The sequence below is a fragment of the Typopeltis vanoorti genome, chromosome 20 (genome assembly GCF_054136105.1).
Source record: "Typopeltis vanoorti isolate ZY-2024b chromosome 20, IOZ_Tvanoo_1.0, whole genome shotgun sequence".
Classification (NCBI taxonomy): domain Eukaryota; kingdom Metazoa; phylum Arthropoda; class Arachnida; order Uropygi; family Thelyphonidae; genus Typopeltis; species Typopeltis vanoorti.
In genome coordinates this window covers 73,404,646-73,427,134 of record NC_143568.1, presented here as the reverse complement: position 1 = coordinate 73,427,134, position 22,489 = coordinate 73,404,646, and the positions used below count along the sequence as shown (strand labels likewise).

The 22,489-nt window shown below is 34.7% G+C and overlaps 1 protein-coding gene across 4 annotated transcripts in view; it reads left to right on the top strand.

Annotated features, from left to right (window-relative positions):
* LOC150095560 (DNA-binding protein RFX2-like) overlaps positions 1 to 22,489 on the top strand; it is a 663,123-nt gene that overhangs the window by 312,268 nt on the left and 328,366 nt on the right. For all 4 annotated transcript variants that reach the window (XM_090410808.1, XM_090410810.1, XM_090410811.1 and 1 more), the window contains one exon: positions 13,214 to 13,333. In XM_090410808.1, the coding sequence (XP_090266934.1) occupies positions 13,214 to 13,333 (120 nt within the window). The remainder of the gene's footprint in view (positions 1 to 13,213; positions 13,334 to 22,489) is intronic.

Sequence of the window (22,489 nt, the reverse complement as noted above, 5' to 3'; positions counted from 1 at the left end):
GCAGGACACCAGAGGGTCAAGAGGATTTGAAATTGGAAGTGATCACTATTTAGTCTTGAGCAGGATAAAACTGAATTTCATATTGAAAAGAATAACATGTAAGAAAGTTTTAAAGCGAATAAAAGTTGAGCAGCTCTCAGATGTGAACAGTAGACTAAAATACACAAAGCTTATTGAAGAAAAAATGAAAGAGTTTGAGAACAGGAACCAAACCTTGCAGATTCAGTGGCAAACCTTGAAGAAAAGAGAGGTATGTGGTGTTATCTTTTTGTCTTTACTATCCTCTCGACTCTGCCATTTATGTTATTGCCCTTTTCTTATCTTGTTTGCTATTTCTTTACTTAATTAGTTGTTTACCTTTTATCTATCCTTTCTTAACTAATCCAGTATTCTATCTTTCTTAAATTCAAAGCTCGTCTAACACTGTACCTTACTTATACATAATTATCCCTTATAATTTAAACTCTACAATCAAATATTCTCTCCTTCAGTGCTTTGCAGTCCTATTGGCCTCTCTATGTCCTAAACAAACAATCTGAAGAAGTTCACCCTATAAATATTAACACATTTATATTTATGCTGTGCCAGGTAATACCTAGGTAGAAAGGATTCTTGTTCAGGGTGACCCCTTTAGAGAGTTAAATGATTATTTGATCAAGCATAAATTTATCCCCCCCCCCTGCTTGTCCTTTTCTTTCTTACAGTCGTGGCTTACTTATTGCATTAGTATTCATGGGTTTATCCCTCTTGGTTCGTTGTTATTTTTATGAGCGGTAGTCTTGAATTCATATAACATAGGCAGATCAGGCAAGTACATGATGAAACAATTTAATGAGCTTTAAGGTGATACACTATAATATATTTCAAAACAGGATAATATGGTTGCACTCAACTCAGATCAAAAGCTCTAATTAACTTGTACTTATCACACATACTAAATCTTAATAACCTTAAATACAATCATAAAGTAAAATTCATAGATTATCATTAAGCCATTTGGATACACGTGGCTATCAGTGAACACATCAGCACAATTACACTTTTAGTTTAACATAATCTTGTATCTATTCGGCCTCTTGGGCAAACAATTCTTAACACTGACTCGGACACGTATCTAGTTGTAGGCTACTCTTACAGTTCTTTAAGTTCAGTCCAATTTAAACGTTCACACAGGAAATTCATTCTCTTCTTACAACTGGAATTAGTATTTAAAAAGTCTACATTACCATTTCTGTCCTTGAATTCTTAAAACTTATTCCCGCCTTGTCTAATCATCAAGGCCTTCAAATGTAGTCACTTTGGAGGATATCTTCCGTAGATCTGTGCGAGTAGAATCTCCGAGGGAAACGTGGGAGGTGGCACGGTAACGTCGCCTTGAATGGACGGCTCAATTTAGTCCCTCCGTCGTACGACAACATCACAGCTATCCTAGAACATGGACATAGCTTGGCCCAATACGAACGCTACGACGGACGAACTAAGTGCCTTCCGCGACTGGCCAGGGACTTCCCTCCTACGACGAGCAGGACCACTCCGAGAGATCAGGAATCCAGGAAGAAAAAAGATCTCGAATCTTCATGCAAGTCCTTTTTCTCCTCTCGGTAAATCTCGATATTTGCGATATGCGCCAACTCGGTCACATGTGTCCACGTCAATCTCAATAGCTCCCTCTATTATTTTTTCGCACGTGTGTCTGCCTCCTATTCCTGGAAGACGCTTAGGTTTCCCTTTCCAATACTTTCATAATGCAGGACGGTAAGAGTGACCCTTGAACCCTGACTCACAGGCTTTACTATTTCAGTGCAAGAGGCTGGTTTTTCAAATGGATTTTGCCAGCTTACATGGATTTCTATTATCAGGCCCACACTTAATACAGATTATATTTAAATATACAATTCCTTAAACTTTATCTTGACTTGTATCACAAACAACTTATTTTTTCTGTTGCCAACGTTCCATGTTCTCTGCCTGAGTAGAATTAATGTTGTGACCTGAATATTTTAATATAAACCTTTTTAATGCTTATTCAGGACACAACAGTGGACACAGGAAATTAAAGAAGCAGTGAAGGAAAAGAAGAAAGCATATCAAAAGCACCTAGCAAATAAGTCAGCTTGTGCTCATAGAGAATACAGAGACAAATGTAAGAAAGCTAAACACTAGGTAAACAAAAGTCATGGGAGGACTTTGGCAAGAACATAGAAAATAAATATCAAGAAGTTGGCAAAATATTCTGGAGGTTGTTGAAGAAACTTAGAAATTGAGGAAAGAATGCTTTAAAAGGAGTTAGAGATGATAAAGGCGACATGAAAACAGGAGAAAAAGATATCCTTGAAGTATGGAGTAACTACTTCGAAAAATTGCTAAATGAAACAAGCAGTGATGATAACACAGTGGTAAAAAAAACACTCAACAAGCACACAGTTAGGAATGCATATCCATACTTGAAGTAGAAAAAGCCATCAAAGGCTTGAAATGTGGAAAGGCAGCAGGGGTAGATGATATTCGACCAGAAATGCTGAAGTATGGTGGTATAAAAGTCTTACAGTGGCTGCACTGCATAGTTCAAAAGGCCTGGACAGAGGGGCAAATTCCCGATGATTGGAATAGAGCTCTCATAGTACCCATATATAAAAAAGGGAAATAAAACTGAATTGTGAGAATTACAGAGGTATTTCTCTACTGAGTGTTCCTGTCTAGATTTATGCAAGTATACTTGAGAAACGGTTGAGAAGAATTGTGGAAGAAAAGCTTGTTGAAGAACAAGCTGGATTCAGGCCAAATAGAGGCTGTCAGAATCAGATCTTCACTTTACAACAAATAGTGGAGAAATCATGGGAATATAATCTGTATTTAAGTTTTGTAGATCTGGAAAAGACATATGACAAGGTGCCAAGAGAGAAGCTATTCAATACTCTACAGTTATATGGTGTCAATGGAAAATTATATCATGCAATACTTAGTCTTTATTTGAGTTGTAAGTCAGCAGTTAGAATTGAAGAAGTATAGTTCACCCATTGATTAGAGATCCCTCGACACTTCTGCACATGTCAGAAAAAGGAGAATCCATTCCGATAATAGGGTAATCAATCTGTCTTTTGGGATGAGTTTGTTTATTATTACAAGTTGGAAAATTTAACTTTTCTTTTACAAACATTGTTGTTTTCGAAGTGTAACTGTTTTGCTTGTATAACAGTTGGAAAAATATACGTTGAGTATTAACAAAATTAAAAAAGGTATAGCATAAAACAAAAATTTAACTAAGTTTATTTTTAAGAAAGTTTTCTATAAAATAAAAATAATTATACAGAAAAACAGAAATTTTTTCAAATAAACTTAGATATTCAAAACTTACAGGTGAGAGAACTGAGACACTTTAATGTCCTAAGCCGATTAATTATTTATGACTTGTTGTGACTCTTTTAACAAACCCATGCAAAAAAAATGTGGAAAAAAATACCATTGTTAAATCCTTTTAATCTTCAGAGTCTTCTTTAGACTTCCAGGTTATATTACTATCAATCCAAGTTTCATCTAGATACACAATCGGTCTTTTCTCCTCCCTGAAACGTCTTATTGCTCTCAAATACTGCGTTCTAGATAAAACAGTGTCACTTCACTCCATTATAAGTTTCCTTTTATTCTGGGACTTTTTAAAACAAAATCTGTTTTCATGAAGTATTTTCCTTAAAGTTTCTCTTTTCCAAAGAAAATTAATAATTTTTTCTTTAAACACAGGAATCGATTTCGGAACAGTTGGCACTCTTTTCTCGACCACGTATAATTCGTGAATAGTTCTTCTCATAACGTCTACATCAAAATCATTCAAAGCTACGGTTTTGATGGTTTTCTTTCTTTGGCGTTTTTTTTTTTTTTAGAAGATTTAAATTTTGGCTTACCTTGACCTTTTGATTCCCTACGAATTCTTTTAACAGTCGACCCCGATACACCCGCAATTGCACTTGCATGTTTTATGACTTGAGGTGGAATAATCAGACGGCCTTCTGATGATTCGTTTTCGCAGAATGTCAGCACATTATTCAATACTCTTTAGCAAGAGTTACTGAAACGTTTAACAACAGAACTTGTTGATGGTACTGGATCCATCATACAAGTTAATAATAAAAAAATAATGCAAAAAAAGTGACAAAAAATCAAGCTAGTACTAGTACAGTGACAGACAAGAAAGCACATAATTTTGCATGTTGGCGACCAATTCGTACATCCTTCATTTCTTTCTCCCCTTCAGCATGAATCGACTATTCTTGGCAAAATTCCAAGGAGAGACTTGAAAACGGTGGGCGAACTATACAGGAAGATGGTTTAATGCTAAATCTACTGTGAGAGTGTGAGACAAGGATGTACATTATCCCCTCTGTTATTCATTATCTATATGGATCACAGACTGATTGGTATTAAAAATGATATCAGAATTGGAGATGTTAATGTCAGCTCTTTGCTTTATGCGCACGATGTTGTACTTCTAAATAAATCCGCTACAAGTTTGCAAGATTCCTTGACTAAATTGAATAACTGTTGTAATAGATATGGTATGAAGGGCAGCAATAAAAAGACAAAGACACTTGAAATAGGTAGAATTGTTGAAAATGTCAACTGCGTTGTGAACGGAGAACCTGTGGAACAAGTAAAACATTTCGGCTACTTAGTCATGATTTTTAGTGAAAATGTTAAATTAAATATGGAAATAGAGAACAGAATCATCAAAGCTCTTATGGTAGGAAGTCAATTGAATAAATTCATATGGGATAAGAGAGAAATTAGTTGGAACACTAAATTAGCTGTATACAAGACATGTTCAAACCAGTTTTGACTTATGGATCTGAGAGCTGGGTCAGAAGTAAAACACTTGACCAAAGACTAGAGACTGCAGTTATGAGAGTCCTGAGAATATTAGAGGCGTGAACAGATTGCATTAATGGCAATATCGTATTAAAAACAAGGATATTAGGAAAGAACTTGACATTGTCAGTATCGAGGAATGCGTTAGCAGAGCTAATCTCAGGTGGTATGATCACTTAGACAGAATGGGCGAGGAAAGATTAGCAAAACAAATATTCTCTGCCAGGTTAGCAGTAAATTGACCCAGAGGAAGGCCAAGATATAGGTGGATTGATATGGTACAAAGTGCCTTAAATGATAGAAATATAAGATCTGATAATGTTGGAGTCTTGACAAGTAACAGACTGATTTGGAGGAAAATTGTAGATAGGAAGTTAGTAATGATGTAAATTTTTCATGTAGTACTATCATATCCTGTACACCCATTGAGGGTGAGGGTACCTGTCAGGAATTTGATGATGATGAACTATTGCATGTTACAAACAGTATCCCCAGAAATACAGTGAAGGAAATCTATAGGCTACAACCGCAGTGGTTGTTGAAAATTTTTCCTCTTGGTTATACTAATGAATTAAAGATCCCAAGAAATTATATTCTTGGTTTTAATCCTTTATCTACATGTAAGCACATGAAGAGTCTTCATGACTGGGCTCCCTGTATATATGCTAATGGCTTCACATTAATTGCCTTAGAATTCCATAATGGAACACACACTCTTTTGGATCTGTATAATGCTATTCATTAAGGGAAAGGCCACTACCAACCAGTTTCAACCTTAATGAGGTATGTTAAAGTTTGGGGATACCCCTCCAAAAACTCGTGCGATCCTTCAGGGTTGGTATTGTTCGGATGGGTCTCAATGTGATCTATAAAGCAACACCAGGTGTGCTCTGATCTCTAGAGAACCATGGACATGTTATTATCCCTGTACTATTCATGAAAGGGACGTTTATGGTGGAGGTAACGTTGTGGTTTGGAGAGGCATCATGGGGTTGGACACGCTGACATCCATGTGCTTCATAATGGAACTGCAAATGCTGCAACTTATAGAGGCAAGATCCTGAACCCCTATATTCATCCATATGCAGATGCAATTGGGAAGACTATAAGAAGATTCTACAAGGAAGATTGTACAAGATAATGCTTGTCCTCATCTAGCAAAGCTCATTGACTAATATCTTCAAGAAGAGATGATCATACATATGGACTAGCCTGCTAGGTCTCCTAACCTTAATCCTATTGAAAATGTTTGGGATTCACCAGGTAGACACATTGCTTCTGTCAAACCCCCCCCCCCTCAAATGGGAAATTTAGGAGAGATTTACAGGAGCAATGGTTGTTGTTACCAACTGAACTCTTGGACCCCATTATAAGCAGTGTTTAACATCATTATGAGCACTGTGATGTTGTGATGTCCACATTCCTTATTGAGAGAGTTTTACAATTTTATTTCGACCTCTTGTTTTTTGAACCATTGTCTTTTTGTAACCATTTATTACTGAATTAAACTATTTATTTACAGTTTTTGTGGTTTTGCTTTCATATCATAATGCTTTTCACCGAATTGCAGTCATGCAGTTTTTGAATTATTGTTATTTTTTCCCTTTGTTCCTTAATTTATGGAAACCAGTGCAAATGCATAGTGTTTAACTCTTCAAGGTATGAGATAAGAAAAAGAACAAATTATTACAATTTTATGAAACATGAGGGTTAAAGAGTTTTAAGATATGTTCTTTCTTGTGGTTATATCAATTGGTTTAATATAATTTTTGTTCTAGGTGTTTATCAGAACTTTTTATTTCCCCCCCCCTCCCCCATATATTTGAAATTTATGGTATCTTAGCATCATTAGCAGATTTTTAGTTAACTGTCCATCATTATACATGTTGCGAGATGATGCGATATAACATTTCTTGGGTCGGTGCAATACGATTTTCATTTTGGGTGGCACTTTTCATTCCATTACCAATATCAACCACATGTAAAATTTCTCTTCCTACAATGGAAGCACATGCCACAATTTGTGGCAAGCTCACTCCAAGGTCAAGTACAGCATAAGATTATATGTTCCTGCTCATAGCAAACCTGTTAATCTTATTGTAATATTTTTACCTTCAGACACTTCATTATAAAGTCCAATGACAGCTACCCATTTTGCTCTTTTGCTTAGACAAGAGGAAATCAAACTTATAGTCAAGGATGCATCTATACTTATTGAAGGAGCAGTGGAGAAACTGTGTAGAGATTTAATAGATAAGAATCTAAGATCAAAATAATTGTCTCCTGTGGCTTAGAGATGTGGCAAACGTTAAAAGAGCGATCACACTTGTGTGCCCAAAGTTGATTACATATTAGGGCAAGACTTGCATTAATGTAAATGCAGCCAATTTCTGCCTGGAGTGTATAAGACTCCTTATTCTCCTTTGTACAACCTCAGCCATCATTTTTTGGGTATGCTGTGTAACCTACTTGAATACCTCAATTGGAAATACCTTGAAACTCTACTTGAATTCCTAACCACGAAGATAGAAAAGTATGGAAAATTAGCCTTGTTCGACATCTCTCCAGCTCCTTTTGGTATACTGATTACTTCTGTTTACTGTAAATGTACCTTCACTGGTCATTATATACAGCAAGATTCATTGCATAATCCCCCTCAAAAAATGGTAACATCAAAACTTTGCTGAATAGTGCCCATGCCATTTGTTCCAACCCTTATGATCTTAAACTTGACAACATCCATTGTATTGTGCAGTAGAATGGCTTCTTCGCTTAAAGAATCAGTGCATCTGAACCTACTGTCGAGAAAAGACTACAGGAACATCTGTAAAAGGCCTTCAAAGCCTGGTTTGTCCACACCGTGACACAGCATGGAATGTACACACACTATAGAATCTTATAGTCTGGCACTCATTTACTGCCATTACCATTTTAAATTTGAGCATTTGTTCAAAGAGTGTTGATGCACTAATACATCACCCTAACAATAATGACTGTCTTTCATTACCACATATGACAGCGTCTCATTCTTTTTAGTTGGAAGTATTATTTTTTTAAATTACACCTTTGTAATCTATTACCTGTTCAATCATGTGACCCATATCTTTTGAAATCCATTGTTGTTCTAGTTGAATTGTCTCATGTGTCTACATATTTCACTATGCCAGAATACATATTTCAATATGCCTTGCACACTTAAAGCACTTTCTCTCTATTGTTTCTTGCCTACTTTTCAATTAAAATCTTCCATTATCACTTTCTAATGGCATATATTACCTCTAAGAATGTTGGATATATCCCCATAGAAACCTTCAGTTTCTTCATGTGAATGACCTTGGAGGTAAGTGTATATATTTGTCTTATAGTGAAATCAAACTGCTCATTGATTTTTAAGTGTTGTAATGCTCTGGAAGATTGATTTAAATGCAAGTATGTTTTTTTTGTTGTTGTTGTTTTTTTCATCTTTTACGAACCATAAAAAAATGGAAACATATTAGTTTTCGCGTAATGTATTGCAGCTCCAGAAAAAAAAGAAAAAAAAAATCGACTGCTAGCATACAGGGTATCATGCTTCACATTGGCAGAGCAAAGGACTTGCTGATTGAAAGAGTAGAATGTAGTGGGAATCTGACATTAATTTGGGATTAATGATATCATATTTTTAAAGTACACCATTATACCCTCTATCCAAAAAGAAACCGAATTTTTGATAGAAAATGAAACACAGGCCAATCATAATTATTCAAATCATTTATTTTGATTAATATACTCACCCTCAGCTTCGATACAGCATTTGGCATGGTCAATTAATTCATTAAATGAGTTTTATATCAGTTTTTGGGATACTGTTGAGGATCGTGGTTATTGCCGCTTGAACGTTTTCAGTGGTGTCGTATCGCTTTCCTTTCATCGCCAAATGAAATCGGGGGAAGAGAAAGAAGTCACAGGGTGCTAAATGAGGTGAGTACGGTGAGTGATCCAACACAAACTTGGTTTTTGCTCAAAAAATCTCACAATGTTCGAACGATGAGATGGTGCATTTTCATGCAAAAGTGACCAGCTGCCTGCATCACAATATTCATATCATACATGACAAATTCTCGCTATCAGTTGCTTCAAAACTTTGAGATAAAACTCACCATTGACTGTTTGGCCAGGCGGAACGAATTCTTTGTGGATAATGCCATTGGAATCATAGAAACAAATCAGAATTGTCTTTACTTTTGACTTCTCCAAGCGACTTTTTTTTTTCGGATATCCCTCTTCTGGTGGTCTCCACTCAGCACTCTGGCGCTTTGTTTTGGCTCATACTCAAAACACCATGTTTCATCACCAGTAACGATCGTTTCAAGGAAGTTTGAGTCCTTATGAGCGGTTTTAATGAGGTTCAATGTTCTTGCAATGTTCAATTCAATACATTTTTTGGTCGTCGGTCAACTTGTTTGAAGAAATCGTGAATTCAGTTTGCGATGGCCCAAACTCTCGGTAAAAATGTTGTGCACAGTTGATTTTGGAATCACCAATTCATCTTCAATCAATCTCACGGACGATTTCAGGTTTCCTTTGAATTGCCTTTTTGGTGCGTGATTTCATCTCTTGATAACTCATGATAACTTCGCTCAGTCTAGTTTTTGGATGGCCCAGCTTTTTGTCGTCCTTAAGCATCTCACGACCACTTTGAAATCACTTAAACAACTTGTAAACTTGAGTACGGGATAAGCATTCATCACCATATGCTTTTTGAAGCATTTGATGCATTTCAGTAAAATGTTTACCAAGTTTAACACAAAAGTCAATCGGCAGTCTCTGTTTGAAACTCATTTTCTGACCGTTTGTCAAAACACACTGTCACTCTTGGCACTATATCTCAGCTTCTAATGAAACATAAACAGTTGACACAACACTAATGAAGGTTGCCGCTTTCAACAACAAAAAGATATGACAGGTGGCACCACTAGTTTCTTCTATTTTCGAAAAGTTCGGTTTCTTTTTGGACAAAGGATTATATCAGTGTTATCTGTTGTAATAAAAATAACTCCAACTATACCTTAAAATCTGTTTTGTAAACTCTTTGCCATTTGGAGATGAAAGATTTTTACCATACTGTGGATGATAGGATAAACTGCCACAGCGCAAGTATTGTGATAATATTTAAGTTATGATGTCACATTTCTATTTCTGTAAAGTGACATTTAGTCCATTAACCTCTCAACTGGCCGAGGTGGATGAAATAGTGAGACCAACTTGCACTTCTTATATATCCAGATTTATCTGGACGTATATATATATATATATGTCCTGGCTGGTTGGGGTGTTAAAAATGAAAAGGCCCTTTCTTAGAATTTTATGCATAAGTACCTGCATTCTGCCTTACATTGTATAATATGTGAATGTGGAATACAGTGGTCAGTCCAAACTAATTTTGAAAGGGGAATATCTTAAATGGTATACTGAGAAACAGTTTTTAAAACATTTCTGGAATATCTTTCATTTCAAATATTTATATGTATTATTGTATAATTCATTAGTACAAATCATCATCCTAGTCTCCATACCCTTAGGCCATAGCATTATCAAAAGATACAGCCAACTATCACAAGGTGTAATGAACAGTGGAAAATGAAACTGGTAACCACTTTTTAAAGGCAGAAAAAAGAGACTGTGGTAACATATTTTGAGAGGGCCCTTATTGCCAGAACTTATCAAATTCCTTAAAAGTATTGAATAGTAAATGGATTTTATTTTCTCATACCCTTCCATTCACATGTTCAAAAAATGGACGTAACATTTATTATCACTACCACTTGGTGGTAGATCCAGAGGATAGGGAGTTGGAAGATGATTTGTATTAATAAAAAGAGATTTTCTGTGTATACACAACAGTTGAACCATGTGCTTGAAACAGTGATGGTGAGAATAATGGGAATAAATAGTTTGCTAGCACTTTTATTACCCTTGTTTTAGGAATTAGATTGGATATTGGATGACTTCAAAAATTCAAAGATAAATGTTGGCAGAATAGGAAACTGTATGGAATTTCAGCACAAGTATGTGTATGTAGTGAAGGGGGGGGGGAGAGAATGATCATTAAGGCTGGCAGATCTTTTGGTGCTCACTGCTCTGGATACTCAAGATTCATGATTTTTCTAAAAAATTATTTCATGCTAGAGATCAAATAGAAGGTGGTTCTTCATGATAATTGTTGCTGGAATTGGTCATCAGGAAGTCATGTTTCTCTCCAGGTGATTTTGCAGTTGGTTGTCATCCAGGATGATTAACTATTTTAACACATAATGAAATATTTTATATAGTATTGAATCATGAGAACAGAAAGAGTAGGCCAACAACAACAACAAAAATAGGTCATAGAGATAAATCTCATCAGTGCTAAAATGCAGGACTTATTCTGTCCTGCACCCTTGGGACTCTGCATAGAATTAATGTGTAGGAAGTATGAATTTTTGCAGTTTCTGCATGATAATGCTGTGTCCCATAAAGTTAGGCTTATAAAGTACCTGGTTAGATGAAAATGTAATTCCTAATTCTTGGTCATTCCTAAATTCTGATATATGAATCCAGTAGTTTGACAACCATGGAATATGCACAGTTGTTAAATCAGAGAGCTCCCAACACATCCCACTCTGATTATTGTTATAGCACTTCTACTTTCTCAGTGAAATAGATACTAGATAACTGCATTTGTGAATTGAACTGAATGACAGTAGTGATTGTTTCATTAAGACTTGCTGTTCTTGTTGTCCCTGAAGTGAACATTCACATTATTCATTTTCTTATTAAAGGTCATTTCTTTTTCCAACATGATTCATATCCGAATGTTTTTGAAGGTCCTGTGCTTTAATATAGGGTGAGCCATCTATATCTGCCATGTTTTCATTTTGTATTTCTATTTAGATAGCTTGCTTTGTTGGTGAGTGGCTAACATTCCACTTTCCAACCAACAGGCTATAGGTCAAAATCTTGCCATGGGCATGATGTTTGTGAGTATCTTTAGATAAGATGTATTTTGTCACCATGTGAGACTGTTATCCTGTTTATTGGAGGCCTGAAGTCATTTGAAAAGATTCAGGTCTCTAGAAGAGTGAGGTTTCTGGACTATGTAAAAAATAAATAAGTAAATATATATATATATAAATTTAAAAAACAAGGAAAAATCATTAGCCTACCAGTTGTACTAATGTGCTGTACGTTTATAACCTTTTTTGGGTAGGAATGATATATGAATAAAATAACTTTTATTATTATTATTATTATTTGCATGTAAGGGAGATTGCATTCATATGTTCTGTGTCGCCACTTCCTTTTTCATTGAACTTTCATGAAGAGTCTTTGTCTCTCCAAGCACAAAATGCTCGTTGTGTTTATAACAGAAGAAACTGCTGCTAAATGCATGAGTAGCAAAAATTATAAAGAAGTAATATTAGTAGATCACATATATGCTCCATAAAAAATTTCAGCTGTGGTAATCGAACTATAAATAATTTAGAAACTTGAAATGTAGATTTGAAAAATATGCAAACCAAAGATAAACTAAAAATCAGAATTATTGAAGTCACATTATTATCAAATGCAGTGATGAGTACTGGTTCATTGCCAAGAAATACATCAGTAATAATGTGGATTATATTTAAAAATGTTATTTCTAAGCAGCCATGTGATACAACTTCTACATTTGTACTTCACTTTAACATAACAGATTCATGCTTTTCTTAGTTTACCTTCATTTTATTACAGAAAAAAGAAAAGTATGAGATAAAAATAGCCTACTACATTGCACAACTTACAACTACTTTCGTTACATTTTCTTCAGCATTTCCTATCATAGTGCAGTTGTTTTCACTGAGGTGTACCATATAGAAGTAATATCACCCCATGAAACACAGAGAAGTGTATATATATTGTTATCAGAATTATTTGACTGTGTGCAGTTTTATTTGAAGAAATAATGCTATACTGAGGTGTTTTCAGTGGAACATGCTGTTCAGTATATGTGTCTTCTCAATGTGGAAAAAATACTTCTAAAGCATAGTTTTTAATTTTTCAGGAAATGACAACGTATATTAGAATATGGTAGAATATTGATTAAAGTTTTTGATTAATATTGTAATATACATTGTCATTTCCTGAAAAATTAAAAGCTATCTATAACCAACGTATAAGTTTATCTACAGGAATTACTTCTAAAGCAGTGCTAAGCAAAGTTTCTTTTTTTTTTTTTTTTTTTTGATTAACTATGGAGAAGATACATATGCCATTGACTGAATTACTTGATTGTATACCTGTGAGTTTTATTTAAGGAAATAATTCAGTCTACATACTGATTTTTCTGTTATAGCTTATAGAGGAAAATAGTGGATACAAAGTTCAAAGTGCAATGATGGACAATGAAGCACATCATAACCTCCCTACTGGAGCATCTGCAGTAACACTTGCTACTAGAATTTCTCCTGTTACCGTAAGTAAATTTTTCCTTAAAGTTATGCTAAAATGACAGTTTCTTCATGTTATGAAGCTCTGTACTTAAGAGTCTTAAGTAACAAGTTAAGATATTTAGAAATGTTATCAGCAAGCCTGAATTTCTAGAGTTATCCCTTAAATTAAATCTGAAAGGAATCACATCTAATTTTAATTTCTTCTAGCATTTTAAACTGGCTTGTGCATTTCAATCAAGGGATTGCTCCAGAAATTCAAACCTGCTGATCACGTTTCTAAGCATACCATTGAAACATCGTCTACCTGTTCTAAACTGATGTTCAGAAAATCCTCTTAAAGTTGAGTGATATTAAATTAATGATACTTTGTAGTGATAACCATCCTATCTTCCCCTTTTGTGTCAGGTTGTGAATGGCCTGTCATGGCAAAATAAATTGGCTTCTTAGAAATCCACTTAATGCTTATGTTGAGGCAGTTGATCCTGTCTGCTATGTCTATAAATTGTGTGTATTCTCTGGCTGGGTTGCCTTTCTTGTGGGATGAAAATTTGAGTTCTGGGAGAGAAAACCCTGCAACCTCTGTATTAGACTTGCTAACTCACCTCCACTAGAAAAGTCCTGATAAAAGTTGTTCGCATCCTAGATGCAGTTTAAACCCAAGTCTTTTCATCTGGAAGGTACTGACATGTGACACAGCTGCAGACACTCTTTTTTGTAGTAATATTTTTTAAGTTATTGTAATATTCACAATATTACCATATAAGTGTTGTTAAAAGCCATTTGCTGAAAATATTGTGTCATTATTTTAAAAGAAATGTTTCCCTGAAGATAACAAATGAAGATATTAATATATTTGCAGTGATTATCGTATATAAATGAATTGCATATAAAAGATAACCCACATACTTCTGTTTATTGGGATGAACAAAAGATCCAAAGTGAGGTTGTTTTGGATCTGTTTTCATTCTTTTGAGTTTTTTATATTTAATATCTCACTGCTTTTTATGATAACTCCTTGCCTGAAAAAGTTCTAATACACAACTATAGTGTGCAGATGTTGGAGGTTGCAAAAGAAAATGAACTTTATTAATAGATCTCAGAATTGCAACAGCATTTAGAAACTGTCCAATACGTCTGTCATGATACTCCCATAACTGTTAACTTTTTATATGCAAATAAGACCATAAAACATAACTTGCATATGAAAAGTTAGTAATCTTTTTTTTTTTTTTCATTCATTCGTATTGATTTTCATTATATGAAAAGTTAACCATCTTGTGTTATTCTATAGTAATAACAGTTAGCTCTCACTATAGTAAATTTCTAGGGATCAAAGTTTGTTGTAGCAAATTTTCTTTAAAATAGCAGTGATACTATGGCTATTGACATGGTGACTCGCCTTATTATTACGATGTTTACTATAGTGAAATTAGATGCTGTCTCAATAAATGAATAAAAATAAAATAATAATATTAGTCTACTGCGTGACATTATCCAAGCTAGGTTAGTGTGTTTGTGTTTTGTGTGTATGTGTAAATCAAAAAGTAGCATTTAGTCCTCCATTGTAAATGTGATAATTAGTTTTTATAAATAATGCTTTACCCCCCCCCCCCCCCCCCCCCCCAACCAGCCATGACGTCTATAGACGTCCAGCTAAATCTGGATACAATTCTGTAATACCCATTGAATAACATGAATAAGTGCAATTTGGTCTCACTATTTCATCCACCTTGGCTGATAGGGAGGTTAATCATACTTAAGACTTATAGTGTCATAAAAACAAAGATATTTTACATTCTCTTTGAGTTAAAGTTTTTGCATCAAAGAACTTTTTTTTGTGCTACTCAAACCTGCTACTTTTATATATCTGCCATAAATACTGTTAGACATGCTTATTTCCAAAGATAACCTTTTTTGTTAAATTTTAATCTATATGTACAGGGTGGCCATAAAATAACTTTCCCTCTTTGGAGGCATCTGTAGCTAAAACTAATACACGGAATGAGACCACATTTTATATTGAGACTTTCAATGGCATGGGGAGATGAATTCTGCAAGAAAAAGATTTAGTATCAACAGTCGCTGATAGGGAAAATTTTGGCGCTGGTGGAGCCAAAAGCAGTCAAATATTTACAGTAAACGCAGATAAAAAGGATTATGCAAATTTTACTCTGCATATGTGACAGCAGCACCACCACCACTAATTCCACTTAAAAAGGGATTAGGAACGTTCTGGCAGTTATTCGAATGACTGATGAATTGTGCTCAATATGCATCCTACCTTGTCTTATTCCATTTTATCTGCTTGTTTTCGGCTCCATCAGAGCCAAAATTTCCCTTATCGACGACTTTTGGTATTAATCTTTTTTTCGTGGAAATCATCTCCCGATGCCTTCAAAAGTCTCAGTATAAAATTTGGTGGTCTCATTCCGTTTATTGGTTTTAGCTACAGATGCCTCCAAAGAGGGAAAGTTATTTTATGGCCACCCTGTATATATGATTTATATCAAAATGATTTTTATTACATTCTAATCAAAGCTTGCATTTTTGTGAAAATCATCATGCTTCATAATGCTCATCATTTTACCTTTTGGATTATTAAACGTTTATATAGGAACTAACTTTTCCCAGAGTATTGAAAAATTTCAGCATTCATATTTAGTTATAGTCTGAAAATAACATGTGCACATGTTTATGGGAGAAAGCAAACTTTGCCAGTATACGTTGATGTATGTGGAAATATTCATATGACAACCACTGCTAAACGTTGAGTGATTATTTGATACAAACAGATTTGATCTAATTACCTAGGATTTCTTCAAGTGAAAAATATCAAGCAGGAAACTTAAAAACCCAAAAAGATTAGCATGGCAACAAGAAATACTGTATTATGTAGTATTCTGGTAATTCAAATGTGAGCATGTATTCATTGTTGTGCATGTTGGCATGCTTTTTTATTATTATCATTACGTAACACCTCCAGGGAGTCCAAAGACTCATCGAGGCAGGGCATCTACAACCAACCACCACCACTAGTATTTTCACAGACAATCGCAAACATCCATGCCCACAATGGGATTCGAACCCACAGCCTTTTGGCTGGAGAGTGGATACGCTAATCACTTGGCCAACCAGACCGGCAAAAATATATCAAGCAGCAAACATGCAAACAAAAATTTTGTTTGCATATTTGGCTGGTCATAGCTAGAAAGAGCTTTCAGGCAGCTTAATGCTAGTGTTTATATTCTGATGTTGAAGGTCTAAAAACATCTTCAAGAATTCCAGTTTATTTGTCTTTTCATAATATCAGTGTAAGATCTGAGAATCACTCCTTGGAACTTGATGTTCCTCTGTTAAGACATTATTATTAAGGGAGACTTTCAGGGAGTTAGAGACTCATCAAGGGAGGCCACATGTTACTCGCATCAGCTGTCATTCTGTTGTTGAATTCATTTACTTTACCGCACTCACCACCTCTAACAGCAATCCATTCCAGTCACACACACTACCCTTGGAGATAAAAATCTAGCTTTCACTCCTACCCTTCTTGACAGCATTCATTCTCATCTTCAAAGGATGCCCCTCTTATTCTTTTTCTGCCCCATAAAATGAAATATTCCATCTGTAGATATCCTGTATGATCCTTTTAGAAATTTGTAAGTGTCAATCACATCATCCCTCTTTCTCCTGTTTTTGAGTGTATGCAGTCCAAAAATTCTCATTCTGTCTTCATAATCTGTATTCTACAATCTTGATATCATTTTAAACCTTCTCTCTTTTCACTCTATTCACTGTATCAGAATCACCATGGAAATCAGGAGACCATATCTTGGACACAATAGTCCAAGTGAGATCTTCTCAAAATCTTTCAAAGAGGCAAAATGACTTTCTTTATTTTTCTGGGTTCGTTTCAGCATTGCAGTTATCTTTAGCCCTTGAATTTTAACTTCTTATCTACTAAAACTCCAAATAGATCTCTAGTCTGATCAGTTTCTTCTAGTATAATTTCGCCAATATAGTATGAGAATGGATATTTCATCACATCAAACTGCATAACTTGATATTTACTAACATTAAACAGACATTGAGAAAGATTTTGGAAGAGAAACTTGGAAAAGAACAAGCTGGGGTTCAGTCCAAATAGAGGTTGTCAAGAACATATTGTCACTTTAAGACAAATAGTTGAGAAATTGTGAGAATATGACAAGGATCTGTACTTAAGGTTTGTAGATCTGGAAAAGGCATATGACAAGGTGTCCAGAGAAAAACTTTTCAAAACACTACAATGATATGGGCTGAATGGAACAGTATTGCAGAGCAATACATAATCTATATTTAAGTTGTCAGTCAGCAGTTAGAATTGAAGGAAACAGGAAGATGGTCTGATGTAAAATCAAGGGTAAGATAAGGCTGCACATTATCTCCACTCTTATTCATCATCTATATGGATCGCATTATGAAAGAAAGTAACATCAAGCCTAATATTAGAATGGGAGATGTCAAACTAAGCTTGTTGCTTTATCTGCTGAAACTCTCTAACTAAATTGAATAACAGCTATAAGAGATTTGGCATGAAAATCACCAATAAAAAGAAGAAAAAAAATGATGAAAATAGGCAGTATCAAAGAAAACTTCAGCTGCATACTGAATAGTGATCCTATAGAACACATCAAATATTTCAGTTGTTTAGGCACAGTTTTAATTGAAGATGGCAGGTTAAATCTGGAAATAGAATAAGAAAAGCTGGTATGGTGGGTAGCCAGCTGAATAAATTTATATGGAATAAGAGAGAAATTAGCCAAAATACCAAATTAGACACTGTCATTTATACAAGACAGTGTTTAAACCAGTTTTAAGTGAGGGATATGAGAGTTGGGTTAGAAATAAAGCACTTGATCAAAGACTAGAGACCACAGATATGATAGTTCTGAGAAAAATTGGGAGAGTGAACCAATGGCATGAATGATAGAATCATATTAAAAATGAAGATATTAGAAAGGAACTTGACATTACTAGCATTCAAGAATATGTCAGCAGAGCTAAGCTAATGTGGTATGGCCACTTAAATAGAATAGATGAAGAAAGGTTAGCAAAACAGGTGTTTTATTTCAAGATAGCAAGAAATTCTTGGTCTCCCAGAATTTACTAATTATTGGCGATACATGCTCATTGATAATTTGAATGATCAGATTATTGCAGCGCTAATCATTCTGTTTTTGTTTGTCTGTATCTTGATATTTTTCATTCTGAAGATGAAACCTTGGCATTCTTGAAAAATACATTTTTAACTTTTCTGTGGTGTCTGCATCTTTATAGCTTTGTCTAGAAGGGAGTTTCATTTTCTAAGTTGCCTGTTAGTGGGGTTATGATCAGTTCTTGGTAGGTTGAACGATCTAGTAGTAAAAGAGAAATTTTTCTTTTATAATTTGCGGAATCCATAACTAATGTAGCTTTTCCCCTTGTCTTAGGGGACAGCTTTACATTCCCTAATGTCTTAGGGAATGTAAAACTTTCTTTTAAAATGTGGAAGGTTTGATTTTAGTAGGATGGATGCAAATTTAAGCGGAGATTGTTAGCATCTTCTGGAAAGGTTAAATAAGTTTCGTTCAATGCTAAAAAGGAAATCTAAATAGGGTATCTTTTAACTGACAGTGAAACACATAAGCATTTCACTGTCAGTTAAAGGGCATCCAGAAACATTGATAACCTAATTATCTGGAACGTAGAGAAGCTTGATTTGCCTATCAACAAGGACATCAACATCAAGACAAATATTAATGGCAAGATCATGTTTAGCAGCTCTGAGTTGATTTGGACTAGAGATAAGCTGGTGTTCCTATAGATAGTATGAGCACCAGGTGATTTTATAGTTTCCTTTATCTTAGTGAAGTTTGGAATAATTTGCAGGTCGTCGCATTTGTTTAAAAATGTAATCCTAGCTCACAGCTTACCATGTAACACAGATAGTTTACCAAGTTTACCAGTTTTTTTGTTAAAAGCTTTCTCCGGTTGTAGACTGTATTGATTCACCTACATCACATAGCCAAAAATTTAGCAAACTTATTGAAATCACCTATGGGCAAATCTTGCTCTTTTTTAAAAACCTCTTTGGATTTATTAGAGTAAAAAATGTCTTCATACAACCTACTGATCTTATGGTGAACTTTGATGTAGAATCCCTATTTACAAGTGTACCTCTCAAAGAGACTTTACCACTACTTTCTGGAATATTCTCACAAGACACAGTAAAACTGTTAGAATTCATGATGCATTCTGGATACTTCATTTGTCAAAACAAATTCTACAGCCAAGTAGAAGGAACTAGCATGGGAAGTCCACACTCCCCTGTTTGAACCAAATTTTATTTAGAACATTTAGAAGACATCCTTTTTTCATCTATACTCCCTCAACTTTCATTTTGGGTGAGATATATAAATGACATTCTTGCAGTATGGCCTCACAATATAGATATCTTACCAATGTTTTTAGCGAATATCAATACTTTACATTCTCATATCAAATTCACTAGGGAAATTGAAAGAGACAACAAATTTTCATTTTTGGACATTTTCATCTGTTCACCATGAGGTAAATTAACAACACCAGTTTATAGAAAACCCACATTCACTGGAAATTACATTCTTCAACAATCTGCACATGATCCTTCTCAAAAAAACAGAAATCATAAAATGTTTTGACAAGCTAAGACTAATTGTTCAACTCCCCATCATTTACAGGAAGAACTGTAAACTATCAAACAATATATGAAATTAAATGGCTTCTCTGAAAGGACTACACAACATCTGTTTGACTCCTACGAACATTTTCGGAGTTGGTCCTAACCAACTCTGGCATTTCTGAACCGATTTCAAGAATTCTGAAGAAATATGATTTCGTAGTGACTTATATTCCTGTTAATAAATTCTCACTGTATTTCCCTGTTCACAACACAGTTGACATTTTCAATGATTCTACCTATTTTCATTGTCTTTGTCTTTTTAATGCTGACCTTCATACCATATCTATTACAACAGTTATTCAATTTAGTCAGGGAATCTTACAAACTTGTAGCAGATTTATTTAGAAGTATAACATTGTCCACATAAAGCAAAGAGCTGACATTAACATCTCCAATTCTGATATCATGTTTAATACCACTTTCCTTCATAATGTGATCCATATAGATAGTGAATAACAGAGGGGATAATATACATCCTTGTCTCACACCAGATTTAACACGAAACCATCTTTCTGTACTTCCTTCAATTCTAACTGCTGACTTACAACTCAAATAAAGACTAAGTATTGCTTGATATAATGCCCTATTGACACCATATAACTTTAGCTTATTGAATAGCTTCTCTCTTGGCACCTTGTCATATGCCTTTTCCAAATCGACAAAACTTAAATACAGATCTTCGTTATATTTCCGTGCTTTCTCAACTATTTGTCATAAAGTGAAGATCTGATCCTGACAGCCTCTATTTGGCCTGAATCCAGCTTGTTCTTTATCAAGCTTTCTTCCACAATTTTTCTCAACTGTTTCTCAAGTATACTTGCATAGATCTTGCCAGGAACACTCACTAGGGAAATACCTCTGTGATTCTCACATTCAGTTTTATTTCCCTTTTTATATATGGGTACTATTAGAGCTCTACTCCAATCATCGAGAATTCGTCCCTCTGTCCAGGCTTTCTGAACTATGCAGTGCAGCCACTAAGACTTTTATACCACCATACTTCAGCATTTATGGTCGAATATCATCTACTCCTGCTGCCTTTCCACATTTCAAGCCTTTGATGGCTTTTCTTCTTCAAGTATGGATATGTATTCCTGACTGCATGCAAGTGTTTTTTGCCACTGTGCTATCATCACTGCTTGTTTCTTTTAGCAGTTTTTCAAAGTAATTACTCCATACTTCAAGGTTATCTTTGTCTCCTGTTTTCATGTCACCTTTATCATCTCTAACTCCTTTTATAGCACTCTTTCCTCCATTTCTAAGTTTCTTCAACAAGAAGGTGGTAAGATATTCTGAAGAATATCTTACCACCTTCTTGATATTTCTTTTCTATGTTCTTGCCAAAGTCCTCCCATGACTTAAAAAAATTATATTCTTGTTTTAATCCTTTACTCAGGCATGAATGAACAGAATTTGCACATGAAGGATTTTATGATTAGGCTGTTACATAAAGGAGCTGTTAACTTCTTTTTAATTACCTCAGTAGCCTGTAATGCACAGTATACTTTCTTTGTATGTTACACTCTTTTTGCTGTGATGTCAGCAGTCTCTATAACACATTTTAAACTGTTCCAGAGAGTTAAAAGTACCCTTGGCATGCTTGTTTAACAAGTGCCTTGCAAAAAGAAAAACTCTGGAAGCATTAAAAAGAAGACATATTCAAGTAGCCTCATAAAGATACTTCATGTACAAGCTTTTGTTTACTCGCACTTAGGTAAAGGATTAAAATAAGAATTTAGGATAATTTATTTAGAATGTAGGTTATTTATATTCACTAAAAAATAGGAATCTAATTATGTCTGGAGACTGTTGGACCAAATAGCAAGATCATATACATGGCACAGTGTAGTTGTAGTTGCCATAGAACTCAGTTGATGGAGTAATTGTTCATGAAATTCAGTGATGATATATTGACAGAACTTAATTTACCTATGTGTAGCATAGGTAATCGAATTCTGGCAATACATCTTCAATTGAATTTTGTTCAGCCAATAGCTACAGCTTCTCTAAAATAGATACAATACCAATTTCTCCACATACCACCCTCTCCTGACATAGAAGACCAAGTAAAATTATTTCCATTCCCTCTACTAGGGATACATCTGAGAAGATTGCCAAGATGCTAAATAAATATAACCTCCACACCACATTTTAAAGTACGCATCAAACTAGCAGTCCTCATCCACTCACCTATGGAAAACTCCATCCTCTATAACATGGATTTTCAGTCTGAGTTGTGCGGAGCACTACATTCTAAGATTCATATGAGTTCTGGAAAATTTAATTTGGACCAAAAAATGGTAAAAAATAATATAATTATTATACAGGTGTGCACTTCAAATACACCTGCTAACATTAAAATACTTCACTTTCAAGTTAAGGGATAATGGTAGAATATGTAACAGTTAATGTTAAATTGTAGGTTTTGTATCATAAATGA